Here is an 18,534-nt window from a genome sequence, read left to right as displayed (position 1 = left end):
GCTCATCCCTGCGGCTACGCAGCGCCACATGGAGGTCCGGTCCATACTCCTCCAGACCTGCCTGCTGGAGGTACTCTGAGTTCTTCACTGTAGGAGGAGAGGGGGGGGGGAGAGAGAGAGAACAGAGAGAGAGAGAGAACAGAGAGAGAACAGAGAGAGAGAGAGAACAGAGAGAGAGAGGGGGGAGAGAGCGAGAGAGATAGAAAGAGAGAGAGAGAGAGAGAGAGAGAGAGAGAGGGAGGGAGGGAAAGAGAGAGAGAGAGAATTCAGTGTTCCATGTTTGATTCTGGCTCTGCAGTACAGGCACTATACGGTGATTAATCGATTGATAAACTACCTTTGTGTCTTGCTTTGCTGATTATTTCGATGTGCTTCATGGAAACTTTAAGCAGTTTTTGTGTGATTAGGGACGCGACATTAACCTGGAAAACAACAAAAGGACGATTAGACCTGATGTCCATGGACTGGATGTAAGCTGCCATTTTAAATGCCCCCCAGTGCCATCGCCCCCCTCAGGAATAAATACATTATTGTTAATTGAATTGTTGGTGTTTTTCTGTTTGTTTCACCTTCTGAGTCCGCCGCACGAGAACAGCCGCAAAGAAACGCAGAGTCACCCTCAGCTCGTCCACAAACGCCTCGTCATCTGTGATGTCCCTGCAGGAGAGACATCGATCAGGTCACATGTCTGGCTGCACATGTGCATCATATCAGACCACGTGTCTATATCATATGCAGTGAAGGACCTCCTCTCCTTACCTGTACCAAGGATACACAAAGTTCTCAAGGACCAGTTCTAGAATCTTGAAAAAAAAAAGCGAAAACATTCCACATGTTAGAACTGAGAGTGTGACATTTAATAATGTAAACACTGAAGTGTTACCACAACACATGCTGTACCTCCGACAGAGAGGCGTCCACTTTAGAGGGAACTTTGAGGTCCAGCCAAGGCTGGTAGTTCTCCAACAGCAATGTTGGTCTGTCAATAGATAAGAAGATTTAGATAAGTGATACCCCTTTAACTGGTCTGTAAAATATGAAATATTTTTCTATGTGAAATACTGACAAGACTATTAGTTCACTCTACTATGTCCTCAACTGAGAAAGATCCGAACTCAATTCAATGATTAACCTCAGAATCCTATTTGGCCACTAGGGAACAGCATAACATCAAACATCCACAAATCCCCACTAATGACACATTTAGATGACGGAAAACAAACCCACCAGTTTGAGGAGAGCTTTAAATACAAGCGGTCATTTCAGGGATTCTTGAGTCTATACATCGTTTTACTCTGATCATGTGACAAGTATATGGGTGAATCACCATGACTGTAAACTAGACGAGAACAGAAGTACTCCAGGGCTGGTTTCAGACACAGACTGAGACTAGTCCTGGATTAAATACAATTTTCAATAGAAAATCGCCATTAAATGGGTCTTTTAGTCTAGGATTAGGCTTAATCTGTGCCCGGGAAACCGAAATGAAACATCACGACTATCTCACCTGTCTGAAACATCACGACTATCTCACCTGTGTCTTTTGCACTTTATTTTCCCACAGACTGCGCAGCTATGACCCAAGGGGAACAACTCCTGCTGATCCGACTGTTCAGACACACACACACACACACACACACACACACACACACAGATACAGAGAAAGCTCAACCTCTGACTGTCAAAAATTACCATCCAAACGTTCCTGCATAAATTAATAATTTAATTCTCTTTTATTTATATGTCGAGTCATTTAAAGGCCCATTCTTTATGGGACCATTACACCGATTATAAACAAATGACAGAACAACATGCTGTACTACGGTGTACATAAAGCAGGGGAGGCTGGTGAAGGTAGAAATCGGAGGATGGGCTCATTGTAATACATGGAATGGAATAAGGAATGGGTATCCTCATTCCGTTCCATGCATTACAACAAGCCCATCCTCCGATTACTCCAACATACAGGTACTTCTAAGGACATGCATCTAAGGACACCTACCTTGGTCTTTGGTTTCATGGACAGTAAGATGTTGGGCAGCAGAGAGTCCGGACCCAGAGAGCAGTAGAAGGTGATCACTCCAGCCAGGAAGGACCAGAACACCATCATAATATGCAGGTACCTGTGGATGCATTAGACATGAACACATATCAATATGGACTCATACAGATAGGCAATGCTGACGGCCTGGACATCATTAGACAAAGTGATGGTTAGAATGATTAGAATACATTTATGTGGAAACACACTTGCCTTACTAATTTCATTTCTAAATGTCATAATCATATACAGGTACATCTAGACCATGTTTGTATGTTGTTATGAAGGTACAGTTTACCTATGGACGCGTTAGACAAGAAGACATATCAATATCGACGTATACGGATAGGAAATGTTCACAGATTTGACTTCGTTTGACAATTTTGACATCATTAGATTTATTAAAAAAAACTAAAAACTAAAAATAAAATAAAAAATAATTATTATGACTAATAATTACACATTTGCTATCATTACACATACATGTGTCTAATTTCATCATCGTATACATCTAGATGTAGATGATGTTTGTATGTTGTGAAGGTCCGTACCTGTTCAGCAGGACGGTGGACAGCAGCAGGACGAGCAGGAGGCAGCAGAACACCGGGTACTGGCGACCCAGCTCCCTGAACACCTCCAGCCTCACCCTGGGCCTCATGTTCCGCAGATAGGCTGTGATGAACCCCATGGTCGCCTAGGCTGTGTACTACACAATTAATAGGCCGACATTAAATATGTTATTTTGCGCTTTTGACTGTGTAATGCAGAGACGCCGAGGGCGTTTTCTAGCCCATGTATAAAGACCGCGACAAATGCGACATTTAGACATTTGATACAGCCTACCAAACGAAGGCTAAGGATAAAAATAAAAATAAATAACATCAAGATGGTTTTTAATCATTTTAAATCTATACTCACCATGCCAGTGAACGCTGGATCAATTTGATGTTTGAGATTTTCGCCAGTTATGGAGCAGGCGAGCGACATCTCTCCCTCCGGCTCTGTAGACAGTTGGATATGAATATGCAGCGCATCTTCCAGCCTGACAAATGGGCAGAAATTAAACACACACACACACATACACACAGAGACACTAGCCTTTCATGTGCGCCTACACATTTCAGAATATCATTGCATTTCGATCATAAAGTATATTATTATAATGCGGGGTTATTTCTCGTCGTTCCCTGGTCTGATGTCACCTCCGGGTCCCCGTAGGATGGCTGTGATGGCTCTGGTTTACGCCAAAGATATTTACTGTAGTTATATCATGTTACCCTAGCTGTGTCACATGTTTACTGTATGTTATCGTATGTTTACTGTATGTTATCGTATGTTTACGGTAGTTATCTCAACCGTCCCCACTGTCTCTGGTCTGTCTACGTGACATCACGGTCCAGTCCGCAGTCCACATGTCCGGACTCCCCGTCCCTCCCTCCCTCCCTCCCGTTACTTCACCCACCGCCACACGGCCGGGGAGGTGTCGGAGGTTCTCATGAGTAACGATGACATCCTAGACTTATTAGGTGAAGGTTGTTATTTAAAACCTGCGGTGACACCACATCCCTTCTACTCTGGTCACATGACCGTGTAGGAGACAAAATGAGTGCCAGGTTGATGTCAGATCTTTAGTCCTGTACGACAGACACATTACCCTCTATGGTGGATCATCACAGAAAACCAATATGTTCCTTCAGTAGTGCGCTTTGTTGTGTATCATCAGAGAAATGATATCCTATGTCACAACTCAAAGCTATAGATAAAAGACTCCCCACCACTCTGAACCAGTGCATAAGGGTTCAGCGGTACCATGTCATTCCAGACAGTAAGACACACATAGAAATCAAAAACTTTATTACAAAAATAAGTTACACTCACCTCCATTTTACAGTATAAAACAATTTATTTGCAGGAATGCAAAAAATGTTGTTGGCCACCAACAACAGTTTAAAACTGCTAACATCTTTTTCAAAAGGTGGTTGTAATGATTTTATTGAGAGGGAGTTAACTGTATACAAAACCGGATGAATAGTTCAGTCTCCTGCTATACATGGAATACAAATAATAGCTGCAGTATCCCTTTAAACCACTAAGGTGATAACCATGATCCCAGAGCCAACCACACCAGCTACAGGCACCACCGCTCCTGGAGGAAGCTTTCTGGCCGTCATTTCAGTCGAGAGTCTTTTGACAGAATCAGTAGCTGGCTTAAACAGTTGGGGAAGGAACCATTTAAGATTACGCATGATTGGGGACTATTTCTCACAAAATGGATTTTATGATGTAGTAGGGTGCTCAACATAATTCTGTTTACATCCTTCAAAAATGCTCTATTGGTATTTATTAATAACAAAAAAACAAAACAAAAAAAAATAACAAAAATCCATTGTTTTAGTGGGAAAGGGATACTGCAGGGCTTTTATCAAAGGCAGTTGATGCCTCTGGAGATGTCGTTTGAAGCCTTTTACAAAAGTAACATTTTTTCCAAACTATACAACCAGTAACTACATAATCTGAAGAAGCAAGGAAGCTAATTCAGTTCAAAATAGGATAAAAGCAGGGCTTGTTCAGGCTCATCATATGAGAGAATTTTGCATGCCCAGTTTGACTGTTTGCAGTGTCAGAGCTGCAGCAGAAAAATGTCTATATTACATTAAGTACATGGGTTGTGTGCTGCTGCTGCTCTTGTGCATATGTTTGTATGAAAACAAGCCCTGCTTTCATCAATATAATGTGTCCCTATGTACAGTACAGGTCGGGCAGTTTAATCCTCGGTACTGAGGTAGTCAACCAACCCATTAAAGACAAGTTCTGAACAGAACCACTTTTCCTGGAATGCCTGACTTATCCATGCCAGGTGGTTACACCTAAAAACCTGCAAATGTTCTCTTTCAAACGATTAAGATTAACATGGATATTCCGACAATAAAAATTGCGATTAGCACAAAAATATACAACAGCATCAAGCTCCTTTGAGCCACTTCAAACTAAGAAACTTAAAAAGTGCAAATTCTTCAATAATTATTTAAAAATGGCATTTTTAGGGGGCGGGGGCAGGGGGCAGGGCAGGTTGTTGGGGCATACAGGGAGATTGGGGTGGGGTGGGAGGTTGGGCGGGGCGGGGGGGGGGGGTTAGGGAGGTGGCGAGTTTTTCTCTAAAAGCTCCGGTTGTCGTTATCTTCAGGGGGTGGCAGTTTCAGGGTAGATGCTTCTGTAAGGCTGGAATATCATTGGACCTTTTCGCCGAGTTTTTCCATCAACATCCATTGCAGCTTACGGTGTAACCCCAACACAGCAAGTCAGTCGTCATAGTAACAGGTCAGGACCGGCCTCGACCCCGCTTTCCTGCTGTCCAAGCAAGGAGAGAGAGGAAGGGGGAGAGAGGGAGGGAGGGAGGGGTGTAAAATTAGAACGGAATTCAAAGTACACTTACAGAAACACAAACAAATGAATTGATTAAGTTACATTTCAGTTATGTCACATTCACACAACGCCAGCTCTGGGGTTAATCACATTCTAATGACATTCCTGAAATGTTTTTCATGAATGCGCTGATCTAAATGTGCAGATGAGCAGGGAGAGAGAGAGAGAGCACGAGAGGGAGGGAGAGAGAGAGAGAGAGAGAGAGAGAGAGAGAGAGAGAGAGAGAGAGAGAGAGAGAGAGGGAGAGAGGGAGGGAGGGAGAGAGAGAGCACGGGACAGAGAGAGAGAGAGAGAGAAAGAGAGAGAGGGAGGGAGAGGGAGAGAGAGGGAGAGAGAGAGAGAGGGAGAGGGAGAGAGAGGGAGGGAGAGAGAGAGGGAGGGAGAGGGAGAGTTGGGCTCTGTGAAAGGAGACACCTGTCAAGGATTAGTGGTGAGGCCAATCAGCAGGTGCATCTTTTCAAACGCTGGAGTGTAAACATAGTCTCCCCATCAATCACAACCCTCTAGAGTTCATAGGTCATTCAGAACGTCACAGATGTACAGTTGCTTTACTTTCTCTCGGCTAAATGTAGACCTGGGATCAACCTCTTCCACATTGTGAAGATGAAAGAAACCAGAGTAAATATATTAGTAATATTTTCTTTATTTAAAAAAAAAAAAAACGGTTTCAACCAAAAGCTGTGTTTCCGTGCATTGCCGACACCACAGAAACAGACTTCATTTCTAGGGCTGACAAAGCTAGCAAACCTCTAAACCCCCCCCCCCCCCCCCTTTGCTCAGCCCCTGTGTCCCAACCTCCACCCCTTTGCCTTAATTTCTATGGCTGACAGCAAACCCCTGACAACCCCCCCCCCCCCCCCCTGCTGCTAGTTCCAGGGCCTCCTCTCAGGGAGAAGCCCCCGTCCCCCCCGTGCCCCCCTCCCTTACCCACCTCTGCTGCTCGTTCCAGGGCCTCCTCTCTGGGAGAAGCCCACTCTCCCCCTGGGCGTGGTGGTCCCACGGCCCCGGGACGGGGTAGCCCCCCCGCGGGCTCCTCCCCGGGCGCCCCCCCGCCCTCTGTTGGTGGTCTGGAAGTCCTCGTAGCCATAGTAAGGGTCCTCGTAGCCCCCCCGGTAGTTGTGGTAGTCATAGCCGTAGTAATCGTAATAATCTTCATATCCGTAATAGTCAGGGGGGTACGAGTAGCCTCCTCGGCCCCCTCGTCCTCTGCCTCTTGTGGGGGGGGGCATGTGGGGGGGCCCGTAGTAATAGTAATCATCATACCTGGGGAGACCAGAAAAGGGGGGGCGTGGTGTTAGTCCAGAGACGTTTCTCTAACCTTGCCTCAAACCAGATCATGTGGCTATCTGACTGTCCCATTCACAAGCTGAAAACAATCAATTGTTGCCCAACAATGCTAGCCAACTGTTGTCGGGGGTGTGTGTGTGTGTAGGTTTCGAATGACTGCGACGATCAATTGTGTGTGTGAGTCTTTGCTTACATTTGTGTTTTAGCCGCTTGCCTCTGGGCTTTGCGCTCTTTCCTCTTCTGGTCAGGCGGCTTAGCGAAGACTATTTCGATGTGCTCTCCCTCCAGGTCTTTACCATTGAGATCAGCCAGCGCCTGCCAAGAGGAACCAGCACAATCAAACCACTACACTCAACACCGCCATTGTTACCACAGCTCTGTCATAGTCTTAGGGGAGGGGAGGGGGAGAGAGAGAGAGGGTTCAGGACAGAGGGAGGGGGAGAGAGAGAGTTCAGGACAGAGGGAGGGAGAGAGAGAGCGAGAGGGAGAGAGAGAGAGTTCAGGACAGAGGGAGGGGGAGAGAGAGAGTTCAGGACAGAGGGAGGGGGAGAGAGAGCGAGAGGGAGAGAGTGAGTTCAGGACAGAGGGAGGGGGAGAGAGTGAGTTCAGGACAGAGGGAGGGGGAGAGAGAGCGAGAGGGAGAGAGGGGGAGAGAGTGAGTTCAGGACAGAGGGAGGGGGAGAGACACAGTGTGTGTGTGTTCGGGACAGAGGGGGAGAGAGAGAAATAAAGGCGCTGGTACCTTCACGGCCCCGTCTCGCTCCTCAAAGTGAATGAAGGCGTAGTCCTTCAGCTTCTTCACCCGCTCCAGTTTACCAAACTGACTGAAGGCCTTTTCAAGTATTTCCTCCGTTACAGTACTGGCAAGGTTCCGAACAAACAAGACTTTGACCTGGGAGAGAGAGAGAGACAGCCCAGGGTCAGAGGGACGGCCCGGGGTCAGAGGGACCAGCTGGGACTTAGGAGACTTATGTCTCCAGCAATATAGGTGATTACATCTCACAAAAACGGCTGTCCCTGCTTAAAGGCCTCCATTTCAAACCGGTGTTATTGACTACCATTATGTAATCAAACAAGTTGGATGGAGTTGAAAACTAAAAGATAATAAAAGTTAGCTTTTCTCAAAGGCGATTTGAATCCCCTTCCCTCCCAGCCTCCACCACCCCCCCCCCCCCCCCCCATCATCCCTGCCCCTCCCCGCCCCAGTACCTTGGCCATGACCTCCGGGTCAGGATCCTCGATGGGGTCGGCCCACTCCACAGTGACCACGTTCCCCCAGACCTTGACCTTGCCGCTCATCAGCCGGCGCCGGGCCTGGGCCGCGGTCTTGTGGTCCTCATACTCCAGGAAGCAGAAACCCCGGTTCTTCTTCTTGTCGTCTGGCTGATGGTATAGTATGACATCATTAAGACCCTCTGTTGGAAGAGAGGAAGAAAGGAGGGGGGGGGGGGACAGGCGGTGGGTATACTAGCTCAATATCAGCACACAACATTTCCCTCCGTCCAACGGGGAGGACCACGGTGGCTGGCCATTGGGAGAGCAGAGAGCTCCCTCCCTCTCTCTCTCTCTCGTTCCATACACAGTTCTAACCAGCACTGCACAGCTAAAATGGAGCTCAGAGAATGTTACCCAAATGAGTCTAAATTTACAACATGGTTGACAGCAGAAAATGATTTAGCACAAATTCAAGGAATGTTGTTTCATTTTTTCTCTCTCTCACAACATCTCGTGCCCCTTTCCTTTCCTTTCAGCTGGCCTATTGGAGCAGGGCTGTCTCAGGAGACCGTAAATGAGTGCCCAGTTTGGGTTATGTGGAAACAGCGTCTGCTAAGTGTCCAGTCAGATCTTAGCGGTAAACTATCAGCGCAACCGAAGTCACTCTAGGATAGAGTAGATATTTCATCATTTGGACACTAAATACAGAAACATTTCAACACTGAGATTTAGAATCAGCCTTTGAACATGAGTTTTACAGCCCAGCAAACAGAGGCCCTGAGTCTAACACAGCAGGGCTGGTTGGTGGTTGTTAAGAGTCAGTATTAATATTCAAATAAGACAATGTGTGTCAATACCAAGAGGCGAAAGAGTATCAAAAGGTCATTACAGAGCCAAGAAAACTACCACTTTCAGTGACAAAATACCTCAGTCTTTATAAAACAGTCATGATATCAATGTGCATTAAAACCCCACTGTGTTCCTCCTAACCATCCAATATAAGGTGTTTCTTACCTGTGACTTTCGCGAATTCCTCCACGATCTGCTCTTTTGTTTTACTCTTGGGGATGGAGCCAACGAACAGTCTATTATTGGCCACAGAGATGCAAACGCCGATGTGTTTGCCTGGTCGAATTTCATTGTTGTTACACTGCGGAGGGGAGAGAGACACAGAGGGTGTAAATGTCATTGCTGGCTGGTCGGCCTCAAACCTCCATTCCTATCATTCTGTCAGGAAGGAGTCTGACCACAAGTGTTAAATAGACTTAGGCTGCCATCTTAGCCCTCTTCCTCCCTCTTCCTTCCTCCCCTCAAGTGCACACCCTTCTGCACTGTTCACAAGAGATTCTGCCAAATGTCCATTCAGATCTTAGCGGTAAACTATCAGCGTAACCGGGGTTACTCTAGGACAGAGTTTGCATTGGCATCATGTGGACATTGGATGCAGAAACGTTTGCAACACGCCGGAACTGTATTAGCCTTTGAACCTCCTACAGCATTTATTAAAAGCATTGGATTGGTTAAGAGTCTGGGCTAGGGGGAGTTACAGCCACCGCAGTTCTAACACCATTTCCTTCTGTCTCGATCTACGAGGAGGAGAGAAGGAGTGTGTACTTCAGGGGAGGGAAGGAGCCCGGGCCGGAGGCTACGTACCAGTTTGACGGCCTCCTGTGCAGCCTCTTTAGTGCAGAAAGTGACGAAGGCGTAGCCCCGGTTCAGGCCGCTGAGTGGGTCCATCATCAGGCGGAGGTCCCAGATGGGGCCCGCCTTCTCAAACAGGGGCACCAGCTCATCCTCAAACAAGTCCCTGGGGATCTTACCCACGAAGATCTGAGAGATGAGACAAGAGAATATCAGGTCAGCAAAGGGTCTGTAACGAAATGGGACAATCTTTGAAATGGGACAACCTGTGGGGGAGGTTTTAAGTCAGGGGTGTCCAGTCAGATCTTAGCGGTAAACTTTCAGCGTAACCGAAATTACTCCACGAAAAAGTAAAAAGTTTCATCATTTGGACAGCGGACACAGAAACACACACACACAGTAATGGTCGTCTCAGGAGGAGGAAGCATCATACCTCTGTACCGATGGTTGGCTGTGCCCCTGAGTGGGCGGAGTCTGGAGGGGGGCCCCCATACTTCCTCTGGCCGGTGGTCACGTCGAGCGTGTAGCCAGTCCTCTCCAGCAGCGCCTGCGCAGGGAAAGACACGCTTTAAAGACACACTCTAGTCTTACTGGCCTCTGGGGGCGCTTGTGAGTCAAAAAGGGTCCCCTGAAATTTTGGACCACATTGAACAGAAGCACACCTCTCCAAGCACACACACGAACAATGTAGGACTTGATGTTTGTTTATGTTTCAACACTACGGTGTCATAAACAGCAGTAGTATTCTTTAATTAGGTCGGAAATGGATTCATATGACTGGCTCACGAGCCACGGTGAGGAAGGAACCGTACAAACTGACCACCGTGTCACAACCTCCGCTTGGATCAGGTGGATTTGGCCCGGGGTTCTCCCCAGATCTGAACCAACAAGGTGGTGCTGGGTTGCATCATCAGAACCAGACTTGCATTTATTCACGTCAAAATACGCTAAAAATACCACTAACAGGGATAACTCTTTAACGTTAACGATTTTAACAACGTCACTGGCGGTCAAAAACAGTTACTCCATCATCACTAAATATCAATATAAATATAGAATATATATATATATATATACACACACACATATATATATATATATATATAAATAATATAAACGCCATTTAGCTGACGCTTTTATCCAAAGCGACTTACATTGCAGTGAGTGCATACATTTTTGTATATATGGTCCCAGCAGGAATCAAACCCACAACCTAAGCGTTGTGAACGCCACACTCTACCAACTGAGCCACAGAGGACCACAGAGGACCACACCATATCAGTTTCATTTCCTCTGAAGTCTTGTGGTGGACAAGGTGGCGGGGCGCCCCTCTTATGTTAAGTTAGGGGGAACCCCGTAACCATGACGGCGGCGTGTTCAGAACCTACTTTGATTTTGGCCTCGTCTGGACCTTTGTTGGAGTCTGAGACTTTGGTCCCCTGTTTCTCCCTCTGTCGGTACGTCTTCATTACTCCACAAAGAAAGGCACTTTTGTTCTGTGGGGTCAAATAATTAAATAATTTAATTAAAATCAAAAGACACATAGCGGACAGGTAGGGTTACAATTGCACAATAAATAGGAATCGCATAACACACAACACTGTCATCATAACATCAACCAAACTCTCAGCTATGGGATCGTGACAATCCGGAAAAACAGGATATTAGTTTCAATTCAATGGTGTATCAATAGATGCAAAAAAACAAACAACAACAACAACCCCAAAACAATTTAAAAGCAGGAAATCTTTCAGGATAAAAAGCGGGAAGAGCCACACCCCTTAAACGTATAACCTGTCACCTTCCGCGTTCCTCGGTGCTCACCTGAACATGTGAGAGGTCGCTGTCCTTAAACTGGAGCAGAACCTGAAGAGCACCTTCCTCGTTGAACTCCTTCAGAGCCTCGATCGCTCGGTCATCTAGGTCACTGTGAGAGACCAAACCTGTAGAGGGACAGACAGCACTGTGAGCTCCAGGCACGGAGGGGGGACAGACAGCACTGTGAGCTCCCAGCACGGAGGGGGGACAGACAGCACTGTGAGCTCCCAGCACGGAGGGGGGGGGGGGGGACAGGAGATGTACAGATGAGGGTGGCAGGTCAGTCTAGCGACACCTCTCGCTGTCCAATCAGGGGTCAGGGATGTGGAACGCTCCAACGTTACTTTTGTGGCTCTAAGTGTTGGTGGAGGATTTAACATGTCTAAGACTGGAACACTGAAAAGAGCACAATTCAAACTTCTCGTACAACTGGCAGAGTACAGCAGCAGGAGGAGGTCGGCTGTGTCATATCTGATAGGCCCGTGCTTCAGCCGGGCCTGAAATGCTCAAAGTCCATTCAGTTACAGTTGGGCCAGCAGCACTTCCTACAATCTTCGACCTTTTTTTTTTTTTTTTTTGCAGAACTAATCTGAGCAGATGTGTCGGTGTAACTCGATACGGCCGTCTTGCTCTGTGTGACGCTCCTAATGAGCTTGTCCACATTCTGCTCTTGGAGGCCCATCACCTGTCCCCAGCCACCGACAGCTGCTACCATTGTTCCTGCACATTACGCCCATCTGGCGTTCTGTCCAGATGTTCAATCTAAAGGCACTGGAAATTCACATAATTACAACATACATTCAGTCATTTCATTGAATTTCACACCAAGTGTCTTGGTTTTATTTTTTGGTAACACTGCAGTACCCATTTTGGTAGGAACCACAAAAAGTTGCTTGAGAGGATCCCAATTCCCACATTCAAAAGGTAATAATGATGAAATATGACAGCACATGCAATTGCAAGAAAAAATAAAAATTTGTGTAGTAGTATGAATATGCTGGATATTCAATGATGCGCCTTACCTGCTATGTAAATTTCATCTAGTTTTTCAGCAACTTTCTGTGGTAAACCAGCTTCTAATAAAGTCTGGAAGTGTTCAGAATGGGTAACTGCTGCAGTGGTGTCCATTGGTTCTTCTGGACCATTTCCATTAATATGTTCTGTGGCCATGTCTCCAGAAATCTGTGCAAATGCAATGAGCCAAATTAATCCTGGGTCAAGGGGTAATAAGAATATTGAGATTGAAAGCTTTTCTTTCTTGGGGTGGGTGGGTGGGTAGGTAGGGGGGAGGGAGGGGGTGTTGTCACTTGTCATTGTGCAATAACAGGGGCAGCATCTCAGCTACATGTGGGTCCATGTGGTCCCCTATGACTGTGGAATCAGGTGATATCACATTTACAATACGTGGTGAATTTCCCATCTCTGACACATATACATTTTTTTAGAATGCAATCACCGTTGACACCGAGTAGCTTACGTTACCTTCAGACTCGTTTCGATTACATGTGCTATTTATGGTATAGAGACCAGCGATAGGATCAAAACTTGTGTAACGTTACACTGAGTTCGTGTTCACGTTTTATGCCCATGGAACATTTCCCGCCTTCACTACTTTCACATACGGACATTGTCGAGCTACATTTCGACTCCCGCCACGCACAAGAGTTCGGGATTGATGGCTAAATTACAAGTTTATCTTAACTGATCGCTGAATGCTGACTTCAGCACTGGCGAGAGAGCTGATACACGTGTTCCCTCTGCACCACCAGTTTCCGGTAGCTAGCGGGCTAGTCAGCACTGCAAGCATGCATGTGTGCTGGAGCAAAAAATACTATATACCCGCTATTCATCTACAGTCAAGATTACTCTGTTAGCGAGCAAGCTTAACGTTCGAGGTTCTGGACAGTGCGTCCAGTCACCAGCTAGCTGAGTCAGATCGGTGGAGTCTGCTCCTGACAACTGATCTGAAAACACAAACGTGGCAAAGCCGAATTCCGACTTGGAAACGTCGTCTCCTGCAACCCAAAGCTGTGCACGGCCAGTCACAAACCACAGCTAGCACAAGTTTAGCCTGCAAAACAACTGTCTTCAAACTGACTTCACGTCAAAAAGCGGCCGATTTAGTTCACTGTCACGATCACATATTCAAACAAATTCGCTTGCCATAATATGCGCAGGCTATCAATGTGGTTACTGTCAGTGTGAGTGTTAGGGCCTACTAGCAGCGGCACCGCTACACTCGCTGTCTGTGTGTGTGTGACACATGTTGTTGGCTAACGCTAGCTGGTCAGAGTACCAGACACGTCTGTCTGACAATAACAAACCTTGCTGTTAGCTGCATTGATGCTAGCTAATTCACTCGTATGCACATTACCTTGTTCGCCAGATCTAAATGCCAAGTTGTTAGGAGCGTAAAAAAAACCCAATCACTTTTGAAGTTTTGCTGAGGTTTAGCAAAGCAGCTAGCTGGTGACAATGAGAACGCGTGTCATTCCTCAACTGTCAGAATTAGCAGGCTAACTTGGCTGCGTTCGCTAGCTAGCGATATATTAACACGGTAGCTGGTATTCGGGTTGCTTACTGAACCTAATTTGACTCGTAAATGTCACAGGGTAAAAACAGAGGCCTTGTAGGCTAGTAGGTTAGCTTCGTGGTGTGTCAACGTGCCGCCACATAGGGAGAGTCCATTTCAAAAAGCCGGTCTAGTGGAGAACCCGTCCCAACCGCCAGTTTCCACATTGTTTGAAACACCAACAAGATCACACACTTTCTAGCTCTAAAATGACACGAGGATCACGTCATCAATGAGTAGTAATCGTCATACCTGCCGATGGATCACCAACTTGTATGGTGTTGATTATTTCGGAAGGAAAATGTGTTAATTAAAAGAGGGAAAAGTGTAAAACTCCCGGCACTGGTCCGGCTCCACTCATTCACTCTTGAGGATGTAAAATGGCTGCCGCGCTCACGCCGCGAGTTTTGTCTCATCGATGGGGTTTCTTAGACACCCCTGCACGGGCTCGCCTCCTGCGCGGACGGACGCGCGGCACGGCGCGGCACGGCGCGGCGCGGCGCGGCGGAGGATCCTCACTGGCGGCAGCAAGCAGCGGCGGGTCCACAGAGGAGGGGAGGAGAGAGGAGGAGAGGGGAGGATGCTCAACCATTATCCACTGAGGATTTCTTTCTTTTTTTTTACAGGATATACAAAGATGCTGAGCACTTGTACATAGTCACAGACAGAACAGATTTGGACAGTGACTACAGTATTATAAAATGTAGGCTATCAATGCCAAAAATGACTGAGCAGATTAAGTGATTATATCATGTATCCGAAGCCAAGGTTGAAATGGGGATGATAATTGGAGGAGTCACACTGTCAGATCAGTATTATTCTCAACCTCATGAAATTGAGACACCCTGTGTTGACTCAATGGGTGTTTGTTTCTTAAATTGTCATGCATTTTACTACCGTGGGCTATAATGAGCTAGACATAACGATACTCCGCCATGGTCTATTGGGCTCATGTGCAAAACACTTGAGATGTTCATATTGCTCAGTCAAACTATCCGTCTACCCTAACTGTGCAGTGAAGCTTGGAGAGTGAATCATGGAGACACCCATAACAGTTCCACTTTCTGCCACAGCGTGGCACTGTCCTCATGGACTTGCCGGTAGTGTGAACAAAGAACTTGAACCACAACATGTGAAAAGAGCCAACATTTATTCAGTCATGATCACACCCTGAATAATTCACATGATTCAGAGTAGAATCTGCTGACATGGCTTTGACTATAACCCCGCACTGGTTATAATGAGAGTTAAATTAAAATTCCAAAGTCATCAGGTCTGTCATTATGCTTTTCACCCCTCCTCTGGCAGCTCAGACAGAGAGCCTTTCTCAGATATGTTGTTTTCATCATGTACTGCGTTGATTGTAGGAGAGAGACACATAGCCTAAAGCTAACTGAATTAAATTCAGTACTTATTCAGTTCCACAAACTGGCTGCTCACACCGATACCTACCTACAAGTCAATGGAGGCTGGTGGAGATATCAAATACCATTCCTCATTCCATTCCATGCGTTACAACAACCCAGCCTTCCTCTTTCTTCCCCCGCCAGCCTCCCCTGATACTCACCTACTTAAGTCTATGGCAGTAGTAGGCTACCCAGTGTTTCATATCTTGGCAGAGCAATTTAAGCACCCACTTGTCCTTATTCATAAGGCATTGAGCTGAAGCAAAGGGCATGACCAATGTCATTGTACAGCCTGTTGTCATTTATGAGCTCTGCAGGCCCCATAAGAAGCGGATGGGACCTGTGAGAATGATGGGGCTTGCCCCTAATTAATTCACTGGGGAGATGAAAAGCATACGTGCTACATGGATAACCGAGCTGTCGTGTAAAATATGCAGTTTTTCTTTCAGCACAAGTCACCCATGGATGACTCATAATCAATGAGTTACCGTTCTGTGGAAGAGGGAGGTTCTGGTGAACTTCATAAATACGTACCTCTGTCTGCCCCCACATCTCAGAGGTGGACCTGCCTGCGCCACGCGGCCCCCTCTCCCACATTGTCCAATGAGGGTCTGTCTGTCTGCTCTGCTCGCCAACCCTCTCTGGACTCAAGCCAGCTATAATTCATGAGCTCAGATACACTTGGTTGTCATTATCATAAACCGTTTGCATTTGTTTGATTTTATGAGGTGGTTCGGTCCAAAGGATTCATAAGAACGCTTTTGATTTATGCGCTGGGCAGCTGGCCGGGGTCTTCACTGACATTTTTAACCTGTCACTGGCCCAGGCAGTCGTCCCCATGTGCCTCAAGTCATTGACTTCAGCTCAGCATTCAACAGCATCATCCCCTCCAAGCTGGTCACCAAACTCAGTGACTTTGGCATCAGCACCTCCCTCTGCAACTGGACCCTGAACTTTCTGACCAACAGATCCCAGTCCGGGAGGCGGTACAGGAGGCTCTGTTCCCGCACCAGCAGGCTCAGGAACCACTCCTTCCCTGCAGCTGTTACTCTGCTGAACTCAGAATCCCAGCGGTAGCCGTAGCTTATACTGTAATACCTCATACTGTAATACCTTATATTGTAATACTGTAATACCTCATACTGTAATACCTTATACTGTAATACCTCATACTGCAATACCTCATACTGTAATACCTCATACTGTAATATCTCATACTGTAATACCTTATACTGTAATACCTCATACTGTAATACCTCATACTGTAATTTTAGTTCAGCTCTACTGAATGCACCTTCTGTGCAGTAAACATGACATCACATCTTAACTGTCCCTCCTAAAGACCTCTTCATCTCCACTACCTGTACAAGTTTCTCTACTATAAATAAATTAATAAGAAAAGAAAAAATCCTTCTTGTAGCATCGTGACTGCCTACGGCCCCTGGTCCTAGCATAGATTACTTTTTCTTATGATGACTGATGGATTCACTTACTTAGACAAATGTATTTGTTGTAAGTCGCTTTGGATAAAGGCGTCTGCTAAATGCCATAAATGTAAACGTAAAAATTACCCTCCTTATCCAATAGTCTGAGGCGATTCATTTGTGATTAAAATTAATGTTCGGAAGAAAGGCATATGAATGACCAAGGCCAAAAACAGTAGTCTGGTTCATTAGGTTCATACTGCATTCTCTGTATTTCTCCAAATCAATAAGACTAAAGTCAGGAAGGATATAGAGGGCAGCTCACAGGACGTACAAGTCAGGGGTCTGTTCATGTCACATAATGGATCATCAATTGATTCAAGTAAAGAGTAGAATTAACATAATGTTGAGTCATCTATTCACTTATGTCACAGTCATCCCGTCATTCTTGTGACCCTTAATTACTGAAGCTCTATGCTAAGTGTTGAATGGACTTAACCCCTGTGACCCTGTCTGAATAGGAGAGGTTAAAGGTCACTTCATGACCTGGCGAGCAGAGAAAGTTGCCTTCATGTGTTGTCTACTATGTTTTGTAACATTGTATTAAACATGTTGTTACATGGCAGTTTAGCAAATTGCTTCGTAGTTGTAATTGTAATTGTAATTCACATTGTTACCGCCCACACTGGATCTGTCCAATCACATCGTTGTTTTTTTACAATCACATTTTGATGGATTCTAGTGGTGTGTGCAGTGCAATCAAGTCACAAATTCCCTTCCAAATTGATCCATTCAATCTATTTTACCAGATGTAGCTATCCTACGTGATGTCATTCCCTCATATGAGATACTCCTTTCAAACATCATTACTGGGATCATTACAGGGGAGATATAGGGCATTGCTGCCAATATTTGTAGCAGTGAGACAAATTGACTGCTTGTCTGTGCTAAAACGTAGACCAGTATTCAGACGTTAAAAGCTTGGCTGATAAAGAGTAATTGGATCATTAAGCCATCTGCCTGGGAGGCAAAACAATTCAGCAAGTATTACCAAGATTATTTCCATTGTCTTAAATCAGCATCATACATAATATTTGGCTAATAATTTTTCCCCAACCTGTCCAAAACAATTACCGTCTGCACTAGAATGATGATAGCTTGCAAATTACCTTGAGAGTGCGTATGACATTTTGCATGTCATTTACACAACCCACTGTGTTTGTTTTGGATGTGATATTGACGAGGCAGACATTGTTGGAGCCAGGGATCTCAAACAACAACAAGCCGTGTAGCAGGCTTGTGCCCTCTGAGGACAGCTACAGAGCTGATAGGGACAGAAAGGATGGCGAAGCCAAGTTTTATCTAATGTGAAAGGATGAAATCGCCGTCCGAGGTCAACGAGAAGACAACAAAGAAAGACATCAGAGGACATTAGAGTTTCAGTAACAGTATCAAGAGAGCATCACAGCTACTCAACGAGCCCCTCCTACTGGCAGTAGACATACTGTATTAGGTCTGATAGATGACAGCACCAACCCTGCTCAACACTGCCAGTTCCAAGGATGTCTTTGAAATAAAGTTGGGGTGGTTGAAGGCGGAGGCTGAGCTGCAGACTCAATGTCTAGGTCATGCAGACTATCACCCTTACTGACGGTTTGTCCCATGGGCCGCTTCGCCAATCACACCGTGACCTTCAAGTTCAAATTC

General features: G+C 45.9%; 2 protein-coding genes across 3 annotated transcripts in view; both read right to left on the bottom strand.

Moving 5' to 3' along the window:
• LOC310814053 (sorting nexin-14-like) overlaps positions 1 to 3,026 on the bottom strand; it is a 23,948-nt gene extending 20,922 nt beyond the window's left edge. The window contains exons 1-9 of the mRNA XM_083683297.1: positions 2,960 to 3,026; positions 2,593 to 2,747; positions 2,003 to 2,123; positions 1,535 to 1,605; positions 901 to 979; positions 760 to 803; positions 570 to 657; positions 338 to 422; positions 1 to 87 (exon numbers count right to left, since the gene is read on the bottom strand). The exon at positions 1 to 87 is cut by the window's left edge and continues 70 nt beyond it. Coding sequence (XP_083539423.1) covers positions 1 to 87; positions 338 to 422; positions 570 to 657; positions 760 to 803; positions 901 to 979; positions 1,535 to 1,605; positions 2,003 to 2,123; positions 2,593 to 2,729 — 712 coding nt within the window. The 5' untranslated portion in view covers positions 2,730 to 2,747; positions 2,960 to 3,026. The remainder of the gene's footprint in view (positions 88 to 337; positions 423 to 569; positions 658 to 759; positions 804 to 900; positions 980 to 1,534; positions 1,606 to 2,002; positions 2,124 to 2,592; positions 2,748 to 2,959) is intronic.
• An 850-nt stretch (positions 3,027 to 3,876) lies between these two features.
• LOC310814057 (heterogeneous nuclear ribonucleoprotein Q-like) lies at positions 3,877 to 14,367 on the bottom strand. 2 transcript variants are annotated; one of them, XM_083683303.1, is made up of 12 exons: positions 14,250 to 14,367; positions 12,448 to 12,607; positions 11,432 to 11,550; positions 10,996 to 11,103; positions 10,041 to 10,154; positions 9,620 to 9,796; positions 8,981 to 9,116; positions 7,961 to 8,166; positions 7,494 to 7,643; positions 6,945 to 7,066; positions 6,396 to 6,727; positions 3,877 to 5,389 (listed from the first exon to the last, which is right to left on the bottom strand). In XM_083683303.1, the coding sequence occupies exons 2-12, from the start codon at positions 12,593 to 12,595 to the stop codon at positions 5,361 to 5,363; spliced, it is 1,641 nt and encodes a 546-aa protein (XP_083539429.1). In that variant the 5' UTR covers positions 12,596 to 12,607; positions 14,250 to 14,367; the 3' UTR covers positions 3,877 to 5,360. The 2 variants fall into 2 exon arrangements, with proteins under 2 accessions (XP_083539429.1, XP_083539430.1); XM_083683304.1 differs by having other exon boundaries at positions 3,877 to 5,386.
• Positions 14,368 to 18,534: the final 4,167 nt, after the last annotated feature.

Source organism: Argentina silus (genome assembly GCF_951799395.1).
Source record: "Argentina silus genome assembly, chromosome: 13".
NCBI classification, from domain to species: Eukaryota; Metazoa; Chordata; class Actinopteri; order Argentiniformes; family Argentinidae; genus Argentina; species Argentina silus.
The sequence above is the reverse complement of the archived record's forward strand: the minus strand, read 5'-3'. Positions and strand labels throughout refer to the sequence as shown.